Source organism: Lissotriton vulgaris, chromosome 5 (assembly GCF_964263255.1).
Source record: "Lissotriton vulgaris chromosome 5, aLisVul1.2, whole genome shotgun sequence".
Lineage (NCBI taxonomy): Eukaryota > Metazoa > Chordata > Amphibia > Caudata > Salamandridae > Lissotriton > Lissotriton vulgaris.
In genome coordinates this window covers 363,734,467-363,752,702 of record NC_141693.1, presented here as the reverse complement: position 1 = coordinate 363,752,702, position 18,236 = coordinate 363,734,467, and the positions used below count along the sequence as shown (strand labels likewise).

At 46.7% G+C, this 18,236-nt stretch overlaps 1 protein-coding gene across 2 annotated transcripts in view; it reads left to right on the top strand.

Moving 5' to 3' along the window:
• ZBTB17 (zinc finger and BTB domain containing 17) overlaps positions 1-18,236 on the top strand; it is a 330,328-nt gene that overhangs the window by 187,409 nt on the left and 124,683 nt on the right. For both annotated transcript variants that reach the window (XM_086921685.1, XM_086921684.1), the window contains exons 7-8: positions 17,106-17,248; positions 17,808-18,108. In XM_086921685.1, coding sequence (XP_086777811.1) covers positions 17,106-17,248; positions 17,808-18,108 — 444 coding nt within the window. The remainder of the gene's footprint in view (positions 1-17,105; positions 17,249-17,807; positions 18,109-18,236) is intronic.

Genomic DNA, 18,236 nt, shown 5'->3' with positions numbered 1-18,236 from the left:
CCAGACGCAACTCTAAAACCTAAACAGGTTACCGAACCAACGAAACCGCTCGGTCCGAAAACCGTGGTGAAGCCAGTAAAAGACGTCAGACCGACAAAACCTGTCGGAAAACCTCAAAAACCAATCCAGGCACCAAAAGCGGTCGAACCCAGTAAGGGTGTCGAACCCAAAAAGGACAAACCAAAAGCTACGGCACCGAAGCAAAATACCGTGGAAGAGGAAATCATCCATCCAGACCCATCCACAGAAGATCAGTCAAAACTATATATTGACCCAATTACTGGCAAAGTGACTGTTTATACAAGGAAAAAGAGACCAGTGCCAAGTGAAGGCTCTTCAAAAATTCCCTTCAAAAAGAAAAGAGACTGTGCTACCTCTCCTATTCTTTTCCAACCTATCTCTCCAGCTATGCCTGCTACTCCATACATGCCAAACTCACCTGCACGCTCTGACTACAACCTAGATGAAGATCAGGATGCAGAGGGGGGTTTTGGAGATATACAAAACCCATATGGAGACCCCAATACACAACCAAGGGGGCATGGGGGTGAGCCAGACAATGAGGGGGCTCTACCCATTACAGACCCTACTGTATACCCAGCTAAGCCATCACCCACAGAAGACACAGTGGCTTTTAACTCATTAATAGACAAAGCTGCACCTACCATAATGTAGAGATGCATTCTGATGCTATAGAAGAGGACTTTCTATTTGACACACTGACAACATCAGAAAGGAGTGTCAAAACACTCCCCATGATAAAGGGCGTCCTAAAGCACGCAAATGACATTTTCAAAAGACCGTGCTAGGGCACGTGTCATCAACCCTAGAATAGAAAAAAAAGTATAAGGCTGCACCAGTAGACCCTACATACATCAGGGGACAACTGCTTTTAGACTCATTGGTGGTATCCAACGCACGAAAGCGTGCAAATTCACAAACAACTGATGAGGCTCCTCCTCCTGACAAGGAGTCTAAGATTTTAGAAGCATCGGGAAAAAGAGTAGCAGCGCAAGCAGCAAACTCATGGAGAATAGCCAATACACAGGCCTTGCTGGCCAGGTATGACAGGGCACACTATGATACCTTAGAAGGACTTCTCCAAACCTTACCCGAGCCTTACAAAGAGCAGGCAGATGAACTTATACAGGAGGGAAAGCTCATCACCAATGCCTGCATTAAGTGTGCTCTAGACGCGGCGGATACAGCAGCCAGATCTATTAACACAAGCGTGTTGCTTAGAAGGCATGAATGGCTTCGCATATTTATTTTATTTATTTGTGGGTTTATATAGCGCTTGAATCACTCCGCCAGGAGAATCTCTGTGCTTTTTGACCGGTAAATCAACAGACATACTGAGGAGAAGGAATTTAGATTTCATTTTTGAATAAAATAGTTTTTAAATGTTTGCGAAAAGTTAGGTGCTCTTTGCATTGTCTTAGAGCCAGGGATAATTTGTTCCACAGTTTTGGGCCCATAGTAGACAGAGCTCTACCTCCATGTCTGGCTCTTTTGACATGGGGAACCACCAGGAGGAGATTGTTGCTTGATCTAAGGGATCGTGTTGGAACAAGGGCTATTTAAGGGTGGGCACCGGGCACAAGGCTCTCTTTCTCCGGGGAATTTTGGCAGGAGAAGACCCACCCACCCACCCTTTGAGGGACAGGAATTGAAGGGGGGGATAGACAAAGGGGGTGAGATTTGTCGCAGCGGCATATGGGGCTTACAAGAGATCCTGTGGTTTCGAAGAAGGGACAACAGGCGGTACTTACAAAGCGATCCAAGAAGAATACAAAAAGCAGGTGGCGCAGCGGGCTCAGACTACAAATGGGGCAGGCAGGACCCAGGGGGTCACTGGCAAGCTCATCGAGCTCCCTGTGTTCAGGTGAAGATAGTTGTTAGCCATCCAACTCTGCAAATAGGAACAAATCTCCGTTCAAGATAGATGGGTCCCTGTCCGTTCAAGCACTTGTGGATTAGGCAGCATATTTTAAATTTTGGCCTTTGTCTGACTGGGAGCCAGTGCAATTGTTCAAGGAGGGGTTTGGAGGCAGTTCTCGGGGGGGCATTCAGAACAAGGCGAGCTGCCGTGTTCTGAATGACCTGTAATTTGTCTAGCACTCCTTCGTTGGCAGATAGTAGCAGACCGTTGCAATAATCGATCCGACTCAGGATAAGTGCTTGAACGAGAGTTTTTCTTACTGAGTTAGGTAGGAGTGGAAAGATTTTGCGGAGCAGGCCAATGGTGTGGAAACAAATCCCTGAAATATAGCTGGTATGCTGTTTTAATGACATGTCGTGGTCGAGCCGAATACCCAAGTTCTTCACGACCTGTTTAGGTTCATGGACTGCTCCTAGCTCTGATGGCCATCATTCAGGAGTCCAGAGTATCTTAGCTTCCCCAAATAACATGATCTCCGTTTTGCTGACATTACATTGGAGATAGTTGTTAGCCATCCAATTCGCCACTTCTTTCATGCCAGACAAGAAAGAGTTCCTAACCTCAGCGGAAAGAGTTTTGAAGGGGAACAGGAGCTGTGTGTCATCTGCGTAAGATACGGGGACAAAGCCGTATCTACGCAACACTCCTGCCAGGGGTGCCACATAGATATTAAAGAGCGTGGGGCTCAGACATGAGCCCTGTGGCACCCCCTTAGAGATCTCAATTTCCGCTGAGCGATATGCACCCATGGTGACTCTCTGGGTGCGATCGGCTAGGAAACTCTTTAACCATTCAAGGGCTTTGTTCTTAAGGCCAGCGCTCGACAACCGTTGAGTCAGGATGGAATGAGACACGGTGTCGAACGCTGCCGATAGATCTAGTAGAACCAAGATGACTGAGAGGCCCTTGTCTTGGTAAGCGTGGAGATCATCAGTAACAGACAGCAAGGTAGATTCTGTACTGTATTTGGGGCGGAATCCTGATTGGGATTCATCCAGGGCTTGTACTTGTTCAATATGTCTGGACAGGTGACGATTGACATGTTTTTCTATAACTTTCCCCAGGAAAGGTAGCAGAGAGATGGGTCTTAAGTTTGTCAGGTCAGACCATGGTAAGGCGGTGTTTTTCCTTATGGGTCTGACAAGCGCTCGCTTCCATTCCTTGGGGACAGTACCTGAGGTGAGTGAAAGATTTATTAAATCTGTGATCATTGGACTTAGTTGCTCATCCAATGTGGGCATTAATCTAGCAGGGATGGCATCCTCTGGACTTCCACTTTTAATCCGTTTTATGAGGTTAGAGGTTTCTTGAAGTGAGATAAGGGGAAAGCTGTCCAAGGATTGTGAGTCCGATATAAAATCTGTGAGATTAGGGAGGGTTGTCATATTAGTCGATGCAGCCTGATTTGTACATAATATTTTATCATAAATGTTATCAATTTTATTAGTGAAAAAACAGGAAATTTCGTCACACATCTGTTGAGATGACATGTCAGGAGCTTCACATGCTGTTGGTTTAGCAAATGTCTGTAATATTTGGAAGAGAACTCTAGGGGAGTTTCCAGCCTCTTGTATTTGGGTAGCAATGTGTGCTTTCCGTGCACAACGTATTGCTTTGTGGTAGGAGGATAGCGCACTCCAGTATTTATCCTTATCCTCTGGGAGATGGGATGTTCTCCATCTTTTTTCTAATTTCCTGGCTCCTTGTTTGAGAGTTCTTAGATGATCAGAGTACCAGACTTCTTGCTTTTTAGCTGGCCTGGATTTAAAAAGCTTTAATGGGGCAATTTTATCTATAGTTTTCCTAGTTTCACCTTCGAATTCCTCGAGAGCTGCTTCAATATCATCCGAGGGCCGTAGGGCAGGAAAGTTAAAATTTTCTTTAAAAGTGGATTTAGTGACTTTATGCCACTGTCTACGAATGCAAGGTAAGGTGCTGGGGTGTGTGGAATTGGGTGCCTGAGGAGGGGTAGTAAATTCCACGATGAAGTGGTCAGTCCAACTCACCTGAGTAGCAGGCGGGCATGAGATCGTTTGAACGTTGGAAAAAATTAGATCTAAAGTATGACCAGCCTGATGGGTAGGTCCATTATTCTTCAGTGTCAAACCTAAGGCTGATAGGTCTGTTATTAATGATTGAGCGTCATTGCAGTCCAGTTTCTCACAGTGGACATTAAAATCTCCAACTAATGTAAACTCACAATCATCATTAATATGTGGAGCAAGTAGTTCAACTAGGTTATTAGTGAATTTCTTGTAAGGACCAGGTGGCCTGTAGACTAAGGCACATTTATAATTTTCCTTAAGGGATGACTGTATTTTAAAAATCAGAATTTCAATGTCAGGGGAACTAAATTCCTCTAAAATCGTAGCTCTTAATTCATCTTTATACACCACATATCTGGATTCAAAAACGAAGTATAGGCCACAATTCTTAACCAGCCTATAAATCCAGATTTTTTTGTTTGGTCCAGCAGTTGACTCAATTCTGGACAAAATGAAAAAGGACAACGAAACAGCTAAGTCAATGGGATCCCTTCAGTCCCAACAACAGAGGCTCCTTTCGTCGCTCCAGTTATAGAGGAATTGCGCGAGGTAACACATCGCAGCAATCCTCCACTTACAAAACTAATACGCAATTCACATACAGTAAAAACACGAACAGGGGTGGATACAGAGGAAATAACACAAAGGGCAGGGGTCGTGAAGGCAATGCCAATAGATCCTCCACTAACGCCAAGCAGTGACTTCTTGGCACTACCCCAGACCATATAACACCGGTCGGGGGAAGACTACAACAATTCCTGCCAGTCTGGGTAAACATCACAACAGACAGGTGGGTAAGGCAAATTATCCAACATGGCTATTGCCTAGAACTCACGTCAACACCACCCAACATACCACCCGTACACCGTCCAATGTCGCAGGAACATATAACATCACTGCAGCAAGAGGTCATCAGTATGCTACAAAAGGGGGCCATAGAACAAGTCCCACTACAACATCAGGGAACAGAAGTATACTCACTATACTTCCTCATTCCAAAAAAGGACGGTTCGCTCAGACCAATATTAGACCTCAGGCCCCTCAACATGTACATTTTGTCAGAGCATTTTCATATGCTCACTCTCCAACAAGTCTTACCGCTTCTTCAACAGGGAGACTTCCTAGCAACTCTAGACCTCAAAGACGCATACTTTCATATACCAATACACCCTGCTCACAGAAAGTATCTACGGTTTACAATTCAAGGACAACACTACCAGTTCAAAGTCCTACCATTCGGTGTAACAACAGCTCCACGGGTGTTCACCAAATACCTAGCAACAGTGGCGGCACATCTCAGGAGACAACAAATTCATGTCTACCCATATCTGGACGATTGGCTAATACACGCGCCATCAGCCCAGCAATGTGCCAGCCACATGTCAAAGACCATTCATCTCCTGCACAGCCTGGGCTTTTCGCTAAACTACCCAAAATCCCACCTGCAACCCTCCCACATACAACAGTACCTGGGAGCAACAATAAATACACTGGCAGCAAAGGCATATCCCAACGCAGCACGAATCAACGGAATGCAGACCTTAATCCAAAGGTTCAGACCCCAACACTCATTGCCAGCTCGAGTGTTTATGCAACTCATAGGCATGATGGCCTTGTGCATATTCATAGTCCCTCATGCCAGGTTACACATGGGTCCGCTTCAAGAGTGCCTAGCAAGGCAGTGGAACCAGGCTCAAGGGCAATTAAAAGACCTAGTGTTGGTCACCAGTCGGGCATACAACTCTCTGCATTGGTGGAATCCACAAAACTTTTGCAAAGGACGACTGTTCCAAGAGCCTGTTCCACAAATAGTGATGACAGCAGACGCATCCCTGCAAGGCTGGGGAGCTCATGTCCTGCATTACACAGTTCAAGGACTATGCAACAGAAAAAAATGCACATCAACCTTCTGGAGTTGATGGCAATCTTCCTAGCACTAAAAGCATTCAAAAAACACTTATGCAACAAGACTGTGTTGATCCGGACGGACAACATGACAGCGATTTATTATATCCAGAAACAAGGAGGGACACACTCCCCACAGCTGTCGCATCTGGCTCAAAGCATGTGGAAATGGGCCATTCAAAGGAACATGTTTCTCATGGCAGGACATCTCCCAGGCAAGGACAATCAGATGGCCGACCTGCTCAGCAGGCACAGTCAACAAATGCACGAATGGAAGATTCACCCCAATGTGCTCCAACCATTCTTCCGGAAATGGGGACAACCAGAGATAGATCTGTTTGCCACAAGCAAAAACGCAAAATGCCAGTACTTTGTCGCCAGTTTCCCACATCCGCAGTCGCAGGGCAATGCGATATGGATGAACTGGTCAGGCAAATTTGCGTACACTTTTCCCCCAGCTCCACTAATACCGCTAGTGGCACGCAAAATGCGCCAACATTCACTGACGCTTATCCTAGTTGCTCCCACATGGGCGAGACAACCATGGTACATGACGTTCCTGGAACTGTCAGCGGTGCCTCATCAAAGACTGCGACTAACACCCAGTCTTCTAACTCAGAACCGTGGCGAAATCCAACATCCAGACCCGCAACAACTGAACCTAGCGATCTGGCTCCTGAGATCCTAGAGTTAGGATACCTGTACTTGCCTCCAGACTGCATGAATATTATCAAAGAGGCAAGAAGACCCACTACCAGGGCATGTTATGTTATGCAAAGTGGAAACAATTCGTCATTTACTGCAGAAACGACATAAACCCATTAGACGCTTCCACACGAAACATCATTTGCTATCTCTTGCACCTACAACATTGCAACTTAGCCTACTCATCCATCAGGATACATCTAGCTGCGCTAGCAGCATATCTCCAAAACAGGCAACACCTCTCACTATTTAGAGTGCCAGCAATTAAAGCATTCATGGAGGGACTTTTGATATTTGATATTTATTAAAATTTGTATAGCGCGACTATCGCTCCGGAAGGAGCATCTTGGCGCTGAGCACACAGAGAACCAGCAATGGAGAGCGAGGATCAGATAGCTGCGAGGACCGATGAGTCAGACTGAGAGAAAATCCAGGTCTTCAGAAGTTTCCTAAAAAGGCTTTCTGAGGGGGCATGCCTAAGGTTGGAGGGGAGACAATTCCATGCCTTGGAAGCCAGAAATGAAAAGGTCTTTCCACCTTTAGTTTTTAGTTTTATATGGGGTACAGTGACTAAATTAGCTCCTGACGACCTTAGGCAACGAGTTGGAATGTAACGCAAAAAGCGCTTAGTCAGGTAAGATGGGCCAGTATTCCTGGTGGCTTTGAAGACCGTGACAAGAAGCTTAAAAAGAATTCTCTTATGGAGGGGCAGCCAATGGAGAGTGTTAAGGGCTGCAGAGGCCGAGGACCTGCGGGGGAGTTTCAAAACAAGCCTGGCCGCTGCGTGTTGAACACTTTGCAATTTCTTAAGGGAAGATTTCTTTATGCCTGCTAGGAGGCCATTACAATAATCCAGCCGGGAGAGAATAAGAGCCACCGCGACTGATTTCCTGGCTGAGATGGGCAGAAAGTCAAAAAATTTCTTTAGCTGCCTGATCAGGCTAAAACAGCACCCCGCAGTAATGCGCACATGCTCGTCGAAGCTGAGGGGCGAGTTAAATTGGACTCCAAGATTGCGGGCTGAGGAGACCGCGCTCGGGGGTGCTTCGGAGTTATGAGGCCACCAGTCTTTAGGGGAGAAGAGGGTGCCTTTGCCTAGGGGTATTATTTCGGTTTTGGCACTGTTACATTTAAGATGATTCAGGTTAAGCCAGGAAGAAACTTGGGAAAGGCAGTTTTGAAATCTAAGGGCAGCGTCAGGGTGTCTTTTGTCAATGGTGACGACAAGCTGGGTGTCGTCAGCGTAAGAAGTCACGAGGATTCCGTGGGATTCAATCAACGTGAGAAGGGGAGCCATATATATATTAAAAAAGAGAGGGCTCAGTATGGATCCCTGGGGCACACCTGAGATGGTGGGTCTTTCGCCGGAAAGAAAGGGGCCTAAGGAGACAGTTTGCGATCGATTGGATAGGAATGATGTTATCCAGGCTAGGGCGGAACCCGCGACACCAATCTCACGCATTCTGTTAATGAGAATGGCATGTGAGATGGTGTCGAAGGCCGCGGTTAAGTCGAGCAGGATGAGGACAGCCTGTCTGGCCTCATCCTGCAAGAACTTAATGGTGTCCGACAATTCGATCAGTGCAGTTTCTGTGGAGTGGCCCGGGCGAAAGCCGGATTGCTGTGGGTGCAAGATGCGTTTATTTTCCACAAAGATTTTTAGTTCCTCGTGAACTAACTGCTCGGTGATTTTGCCTAATACTGGGAGAAGGGAGATTGGGCGCATGTTGGATAAATCAGTTGGGGATTTATTTTGTTTCTTCATGAGGGGCTTAACTATGGCCTTCTTCCATTCAGCGGGGACAATGCCGGAGTTGAGGGATTCATTAACAATGGCATTGATTGATGGGTTGACGACCTCGATAAGATGGTGTAGAATGATCGGGGGACAGGAATCCGTAGGGGCTCCTGATCTACAGGTCAAAATGGCCTTTTGTGTTTGTGCCAGGGAGACTGCAGTAATGTTATTCAAAGAGGGGATAGTTGTGTGGGCATCTTGTGTGAAAGTTGGTGGCGGGGGGAAATCCTTATGAATGTTATTGATTTTTTCAATGAAGAAATCTGCTATTTGGTCGCAGAGGGTTTGTGATGGGGGGGATTTCGAGTGCCAGTGCCTTTGGGTGGGTAAAGGACTTTACTATATTAAAGATAGTTTGCTGTTTCTGTTTGGCTGCGTCTATAGCTGAAGTGAAGAATACCTTTTTTGCTTTTTTTATGTTAGAGCGGTATTGTTTCCTCTGAAAGATGTATATGGATCTGGATATGGGATCGTAAGTTTTCCTCCACTCTCTTTCCAGGACCCTACACTTTAGGTGACAATCGGTGAGGGCCTGAGTGTACCAGGGAGCATTGGGCTTCCTTTTGCCTTGACCTGATTTTTGGTTGGTGGGGTTGGAGTTGGCGGAGACCACTCCGTCAATCCACAAATGGAAGTTTATGGAGTCTTGTGATGCCTCTCCCACAATGGGAGGGGGGGGGGACAGAGAGCTGGGGGTTCAGCTTAATGCGCTCGGCTACTTTCTTCCAATTGATGGGAAAGGGGGTGGGAGGGGATTTGATGTGCGGTAACAAAGAGGGTTTAGTCTTAATGGAGAAGGGAATAAAACAGTGGTCTGTCCATATTTGCGGTAATGGGGGAGAGACATCTAGGGAAGCCAGGTTTGTGCAAATGCCGTCCAGTGTGTGCCCGGCCCGGTGAGTAGGATGGGAGACCGATTGGGAAAGGCCAAAGATCTCAAGTGAGTGTAGGAAGTTGAAAGTGTAGGGGTCTGTGCAGGATTCCAAATGAAGATTGAAATCCCCGAGAAGGGTGAAAGTGGGATAGTGGGTCATGAGTGATCCCAAAGTCTCGTCGAGGGAGTCCAAGAATGGTGTAGCATTACCAGGGGGACGATAGACAAGTCCTCCTGATAGGGAGGAGGAGGGGTTAATGTGGATCACAAAGCCAATGCTCTCACAGTCCTTGAGAGAGGCCAAATCGAATGTGTGGCACCTGAAGAGTTTCTTAACGATGATGGCCAGCCCGCCACCCCGACCGCTGGGCCTATCCCGCCTGAGGATGGTAAAATCAGGAGGGAGGGCGGTTGCCAGGTCGGGGTTAGAAGCATCGTGTAGCCAGGATTCAGTGATGAATAAGGCGTCAAGATCGTGGGACAGAATTAGGTCATGGATGTCTTGTCCATGACAAGCTAGAGATCTGGCATTAATGAGACCGCAGTTAAAGGAGACCAACTTATGAAGGGGAGGGGGAGGAATAGGGCTGGCCGATCCCAAGGATGACCATCCGCATGAGCGGCAGGAAAAAGGGCCCCAGAGGCGGTCTGTGGGGGGGTGAGCATTACAATAGAGGCTAGCTATTGTCGGGCGCATAGAAAGCAGCGCGTTGGAGTCATACCTGAGAACTGGGAGGTTTAGGGCAGCATGCCCCGCGCCTGGCGCGATCCTGGCGCGGACGGGCGCAGACGGGCTTGGCTTAGGCGCGGCTTCGGCGCGCAACCGGCGCGCCCGCTGCGCCGTCTAGGTGGATGACACATTATATAGGAAGGAGGGAGGGTGGGAGGACGGCGCGACTAGAGCGCTGACCTCACCTTCCTCACTCAAGAGGGCGCCCACCGCCGAGTGATGTTGCTTAAAAGCGGCTGGGCTGAAAGAAGAGGAAGAGAAAGTGTAAGGAGTGTCAGAGTGCCTGTATTCTCAATTCCCCTTAATCTAACAGCCCCCAAAGTTAAAATACGGCGGTTTTTTAAATAGGTATAAAAACGCTCCAAATGTCATGCAGGAAAGGCTAAAATCAATGCGCCTCAGATCGCGATTGTCTTAGCTCCTCAGCAGCTCGCAGCCCCAGTTCCCCTCACCAGGGAGAGCATCTGTAAGGCAAGGAGCGCTGGGAAGGGCACACCTAAATACAATGGGAGGGCGGGAGGACGGCGCGACTAGAGCGCTGACCTCACCTTCCTCACTCAAGATGGCGCCCACCGCCGAGTGATGTTGCTTAAAAGCGGCTGGGCTGAAAGAAGAGGAAGAGAAAGTGTAAGGAGTGTCAGAGTGCCTGTATTCTCAATTCCCCTTAATCTAACAGCCCCCAAAGTTAAAATACGGCGGTTTTAAAATAGGTCAAAAACGCTCCAAATGTCATGCAGGAAAGGCTAAAATCAATGCGCCTCAGACCGCGATTGTCTTGTCTTAGCTCCTCAGCAGCTCGCAGCCCCAGTTCCCCTCACCAGGGAGAGCATCTGTAAGGCAGGGAGCGCTGGGAAGGGCACACCTAAATACAATGGGAGGGCGGGAGGACGGCGCGACTAGAGCGCTGACCTCACCTTCCTCACTCAAGATGGCGCCCACCGCCGAGTGATGTTGCTTAAAAGCGGCTGGGCTGAAAGAAGGAGTAATTCCCCCTGGGGCACCCACCTTCACCAGTCTGGAATTTGTACATTGTTTTAACCAGACTTATGGGACCACCTTTTGAACCACTACACTCGTGTGAACTACAATTTCTTACTTGGAAAGTGGCTTTCCTTGTTGCCATTACTTCACTTAGAAGAGTTAGTGAGCTGCAAGCCCTAACTATTCAGGATCCATTCATTCAAGTACATGCAAATAGAGTAGTTCTCAGAACCAACCCAAAATTCATGCCAAAAGTGGTATCCCAGTTCCATATAAATCAAACAATAGAACTGCCGGTGTTCTTTCAGAACCCACAGACGGTTGCTGAAAAGGCCTTGCATACTTTAGACGTCAAGAGAGCTCTACTATATTACATAGATAGAACTAAGGCATTTCGAAAAACAAAACAGTTGTTTGTTGCTTTATCAACACAACACAAAGGCAACCCCATTTCTAAATCAGGGATAGCCAGATGGATCGTTAAGTGCATTCTGATATGTTACTTAAAGGCAAAACGCACCTTAACAGTTCCCCCTAGGACGCATTCTACATGCAAACTAGGGGCATCCATGGCTTTTCTGGGAAACATTCCTTTGCACGAAATTTGTAAAGCAGCCACATGGACAACCATACATACATTTACCAAACACTACTGTGTAGATGTACATTCCAAACAGCAAGCTGCTGTAGGACAGGCTGTTCTCAAAACACTCTTTCAGACTGCTGCAGCTGGCACAGGCAGCCACAGCTAGGGGAGATACTGCTATACATTCTATGCACAGATATGAATTCAGCATCCCACATGCCTCGAACGGAATATGCTACTTACCAGTATGCATCTGTTCTTGGCATGTAGGGCTGCTGACATTCATATAGCCCACCCGCCTCCCCGGTGCCTGTCGCTGCTGTAGCATTCACTCTTTGCATGGACATCCCTTACTGTACTATACTCCATCTCTGCCACAATGGTGAAAAACAATCTGAGCATTGGGAGGATGCCCATGCGCACTGTAGTCCAAGGGAGGAGCCACCTATCTCGTGATACTTCGAAGACTCTTCCAGGACAACAATGTGCAATGATCCGGACCCAACACTAGTCGGCGATCTATGCACAGATATGAATGTCAGATGCATACTGGTAAGTAGCATATTCCATTCTCTAACTCCTCTGATCCACAGTTCTAACGGCAACTGCAATTAGTGACGACACGCTATAATGAAAAGTTTAACATTGGGCCCGGTCTGTCCTGCGCAAGCTTCCTAAGTTGTGCATAGATGTGGATGCGGTGCATTCTGTTCCTGTGGGAATGGTAGCCAGAAGTCATCCACCACAAACTTCTCAGCAGCTGCGGCCTCAAAGCCTTCCTAAATGGGTTCTGCAAGATAATGGATGCCGAGTTGGAGGGAGACTTTAACATCATCTCCACCACTGGCAGTCCAAAACATTAAACAAATGTGTCTTGCAGATCATTCGAAGTGGTTACTCAGTCTCTTTCCAATCTTTCCCCCCAACCTTACTGCTATCTCAAGAACAGCTGGCAGAGTAACATCTTATCTTGCTTCCAGAAGAAGTTACCGCTCTCCTGTCCATGAGGCTATAGAAAGTGTTCCAATATCAGAAGTAGGCAGTGGTGGTTGTTCTTGTTAATTTCTGATACCCCAAAAAAACAAAGGTCTTCGACCTATTCTAGACTACCGAACCATCAATCTCTTCCTCAAAAAGGAGAAATTCAAGATGCTCACTTGGCTCAGGTCTTGTCTGCCTTAGACCAAGGAGACTGGTTGGTAGCGTTGGACTTGGAGGATGTGCATTTTTACATCCCCTTCCTGCTTGCCCACAGGCATTCCCTGCGGTTCAAGGTAGACCGCAAGCACTTTTAGTTCACCATGTTTCCCTTTGGCCTTACCAGTGCCCCTCGGGTGTTCACCAAGGTGATGGGGCAGTGGTAGCAGCTCATCTACGCAGGTTGGGGGTTTAAGTCTTCCCGCTACTTTGACGACCTGCTGTTGAAGGGAGCTTCGCCCCAGACTGTCGTCTCCTACCTCCAGACTACGGTGGGCTTCACTGGGGTTCACTATAAATGTGCCAAAGTCACACCTGACTCCTTCTCAGATGCTACCTTTACTCTGAGCTGTTCTGAACACAATGCAGTTTTGCGCTTAACGTCCCGAGCAGCGAGCCCTGGATATTCTGGTTATCATACGATGTTTCATCCTTTATCCTGGATTTCGGTGCGAATGACTCAGGCTGCTGATCCTCATGGCCTCCTGCATTCTGTTGGCAAATCATGGTAGATGGCGCATGCAGGACTTGCAGTGGGACTTGAAGTTCCAGTGGGCGCAGCATCCATGGAATCTCTCAGACATGGTCCAGATCTCGGAGGGAAATGTGAAGGACCTGCAGTGTTGGTTAACAAACCCCTCTCCCTTCCCCAACCAGATCTCACAGTAGTGACAGATGTCATTCCTCCAATGGGGAAGCCTCCTGGGAGAGGTGAATATCAGAGGACTCTGGTCTTTTGCGGAATTCGGACTCCACATCAACCTGTTAGAGCTCTGAGCTATCTGACTGGTGTTGAAAGCATTTCTCCCTCGGTCAAGGGGAAGTTGGTGTAAGTGATCACAGACAACACCACAGCCATGTGGTACTGCAACAAGTAGGGCAGGTGGGGTCCTGGACACTTTGTCAAGGGACCCTGGGTTTCTGAACATGGCTGGAACAGTAGGGCATAACCCTGGTGGTTCAACACTTAGCGGTTCTCTGAACGCCAGGGACGAAGAACTCGTCCCTCGATGCCTAGCGAGTCACGAATGGAATGTCTACTCGGAGGTGGAGCAAGGTCTCGTTCAGCAATTGGGAGAGCCTTGGTTAGATCTGTTTGCCTCCATAGAGAGCGTGCAATGTCAGTAGTTCTGCACGTTGGAGTTGACAAGGCGGCTATCGCTCGATGACGCTTTTTCTTTATTTTTTATTTTGCAATAGCCGAATGCAAAAACATTCGGAGCTCATGTCTTCTTATATGCCTTTCCGCCTATACCATTTCTGCCCAGAGTTCTGAAGAAAATCAGGAACGACCGGACCCAAGTCTTCCTTGTGGCTCCAAACTGGGCACGGAGAGTTTGGTATCCCAAGGTTCTGAAAAGAAGCATCGATCCTCCGATCAGGTTGTTCCTTTGGCAGGATCTTCAGTCGCAGCAGCAGTGGAGGTTCCTCCAGCCTAACCTGTCACCTCTCCGCCTCTTTGCGTGTAGATTGAGTGGCGACAATTGGGAGCTTTTGACCTTCCTCCAGAAAGTCTGCGAAGTTATCTTGGGGGCCAGTTGTCTCTCCACCAAAACGGTATATGCCTGCTGTTGGCAAGAATTTGAAAAATATTATACAGAAAAGTCTATTGACCCTCTTTCTGATATTTTTCTTTTTATTGTTTCCCTTGCCCAGCAAGGCTCTGCTCTGGGCACTCCAAAGGGTTATCTTTCTGCTCCATCTGCTTTCCTACAGCTGTGTGACCAACCCTTTTGATTTAAGTTCCCTATTGTAAATAGGTTCCTGAAAGGACTTGTACCAATGTTTTCCCCCATTCATAATGCCTCAGGGGCATCTGAACCTGGTTCTCACTTCTCTCGGTGCTCCCTTTGAGCCACTTCACAATTGTCCCCTCTAGCTGCTTACCATCAAGACATCCTTTCTAGTGGCAATAAAATCTGCCACGAGGTTGAGTGAGCTTCAGGCTTCATCATCCAAGCCTCCCTATGTTATCATATTCCGCGATAAGGTGGTGCACCCGGACTTCTTTCCTGCCTAAGGTGGTGTCCCCATTTTATTTGGGACAATCTTATCATGACCACCTGTTATGCTCCTCCACACCCCTCTAAAGAGAGGAGGAACAACTCCATAGTCTGGACCCAAAAAGAGTTTGTTCGTCTACCTTGAGCGCACAAAAGGTTCAGGTGGACAACCAACTCTTTATGGGCTAAGTAGAACCTAAAAGAGGTTGGGCAGTTCAGAAACACACCATTTTGCGCGGGGTAGTTCTCTTTATTAACCCCTTCGCTGCTGATGACGAGCTGAGCTCGTCATCAGCCACGGGTGGCGTGTGCTGATGACGAGCTGAGCTCGTCATGTAACGCGGCTTTTTAAAAAAAGCCGCACAGCGCAAAAATCGCAGCAGCAGCGATGTGGTTAAGATCTGCTACGCCCTGGCTAAAAAGCACCCTCCTGAGAGCTTACAGGCCCATTCCACCAGGGAAAAAGAGACCACCATGGCATTGGCTTGTGGTGTTCCAGTCCTAAATATCTGCCAGGCAGCAACCTGGACATCCATGCGCACGTTTGCAAGCACTGCTGTCTAGACAGTCAGTTCCTGAGGGACAGACATTTTGCCCATTCGGTCCTGCAGGACTTCTTAGTTTAGTCAATTTGTCCGCAGCCCACCGCCTGGATGCCATGGCATGGGTATCATTCAAAGGTAGGGAATCTGCAGCTAGAAGTCTCTATCAGATGAACAAGTTACCTACCTTCGGTAACGCATTATCTGGTAGAGAAAATATCTAGCTGCAGATTCCTTACAGACCCAACCTTGCCTTCCTGCTGCAGACATATTTTTGGGCTAGGGTTGCTCCCTGTTCAGGGCCCTGGTTTGGGCACACATTAGCCAGTTCCCTTCATTGCTTTGCACTTCTGGCTTAGAAATCATGAAAAGTAACTGACATCCGCGCGCCTGGGTGGCACCTATATAGGTGACTGCGACAATCCATCCAGCGATGATGATGCGAGGAACAAAGCGGAGCCACTTGACGGCGCGCAGGGGTACTGGTTGCGCAAAAGTTTCTGGATCCAGTCTGAAGCCTGGGAAATTCAAAGGCATTGAATCTGAAGCTAGATATTATCTCTACCAGATAGTGTGTTCCCGACGGTAAGTAACTTGTTCTTCAGTTCCTGCCATTTAAAGGTACTCATCATAAAAATGGTTAAGGAGCGGTCAAGGTAAATGTCTGAGCAGCAAACCTATTAAAATACTGTAGATCATGTGGATAAAGTGTTCCTATAATTTGAATCTTCATATATATTGAATCAGTTTCCCAATAGTCACTATGATGGGCAAGAAAAATGGCACTGTACTAAGATGACCTCTAATACCAGAAAAGGCAAAATACAGAATATAAAGTGAGAAAACATTCCACAGTTAAGTGATTCAAGAAGTCCCTAACGCCACAGGCACTAAAAATATTGGAGAGCTCTCAGAACTGTACTAGATGACACTTTCGCAAAATGTAGGAATGTTTGTACAGAAAGGCTCTCTGTATTAAATTAGGTTGCTGTCTTTGTCAGCAGGCTTGCTGTATGAGGATAGAAGTATGTCATATCTATCGGGCTGCTCTTTGGCATAAAGGGAGTTTCTGTCAGTGAATGGTCTGCTCCTAAGTGCCTGCTAGTAGCCAATGGATGTTCTGCTGAGGATGGACGGTCTTGCTATGTTCTGTTGTTTGCACCTCAATAAAGTGTCTCAAAGTACTAAGGTAGGAACAGATGAAATGATAGAGGGATCAGGAGAGCGGGGAGAAAGGGGAACTAGAATATTCAGCTAATCTAAATACTTAATGTTTTGTTCTCCAGAGGAATATCCAGTTCACCTGGTCAAAAAGGCAGCAGACTCTGCTGTAATAACATTCAGTGTGTACAATAGTTTGAATCCAAAAGTGGTTGTTTGCAGGTAGCTGTCTTCCAGGAATAAAAGTGGGTGGATCCAGGCACCATAATTTACCATTCACTGATGGTGTCCTCGCTAGAATTTTCAAATGTTTCTTGTAATCTTAAGCAACTTTCTAGGTATGGGTGATCTTCACAGTGTTTAAGTTCTTACTTGATTTAGTAAAAATAATTGAAATACTTTTATGTAAAGAGACTGAATACTCATCTGCTTAAGTATAATATATGTAAAGGTATGCGTCAAGGGCAATCGTAACAAGGCAGTGAGGAATTGCGGCATGGGCGTATCCCAGCAGTACAATTCTCAGTTGTTTGCAGAGATGCTGTTAATATTTATAAAGTTACTTTCATTATTCTGGGCTCTCGAGGATGATAAAACTGCTTATAAACTTAATTAATAATGTGTCTTTTTTTCTAGGAGTGCGGCAAAGAATTCACACACACAGGAAACTATAAAAGACACACCCGAATTCACACGGGAGAAAAACCGTTCTCATGTCGAGAGTGCCACAAAGCCTTCTCTGACCCAGCTGCATGCAAAGCTCATGAAAAAACACACAGGTACTGGGAGACCTAAATACATGGTGCTGGTAGTCTGTCACAGCTTCCGTACAAAGGTGATGGGTACAGTGCACTGGTAATCTGAGCAATAATGTATTGACAATCTAAGACTGGTTTGGTTGATAGATATTATCAGATCTATTACTGGTCACTTGTCATACTTAAAACAAACCATGAAGTAGGAACTTCAGGATGAGGACAGTTCTGATTTATCAATCATTTTAGACAGACAAACCTAAATCATGCCCAATATAAGTGAGCATTGTTTATTTGAGAGATGCACAATTTTGTGGTGTGGTCAGCTTGAGAAAGGGGGTAATTATTGCACTGCTCATTTTAATAGCTAGACCCAGGAAAAAAATATTTGTCTGCGAGGAGAAGGTGGAGCACAGCTTACCTGAGACCAACTATACAACTGTCCTGCGAAATGCACAGTGTTATCCACCTGGGAACAACACATCAGTGCCTTTTGTAGCAACCATATTTTACAACATTACTTAGTATAACTGTAAGTGATGAGGGGTGAAATACTGATGATACTGAATATCTTCTTTTCCAGTCCCTTGAAGCCTTACAGTTGTGAAGAATGCGGAAAAAGCTACCGTCTAGTTAGTCTTTTGAATCTCCACAAGAAACGACACACGGGGGAAGCAAAATACCGCTGTGAGGACTGTGACAAACTCTTTACTACTTCAGGAAACCTCAAAAGACACCAACTGGTGCATAGCGGTGAAAAGCCTTACCAGTGTGACTACTGTGGACGCTCCTTTTCTGACCCCACTTCAAAGATGCGCCACCTGGAGACCCATGACACGGACAAAGAACACAAATGCCCACATTGTGATAAAAAATTCAATCAGGTGAGAGATTGGACTATCGAATAGTATACTCATCAGCCTGTGCATTTTCATATGTAGTGGTGTGAAATTTTGTGCAGATAAAAAAAAATATATATTTTGTGATAGGCTAATGCAAATCCCTGGGAAAT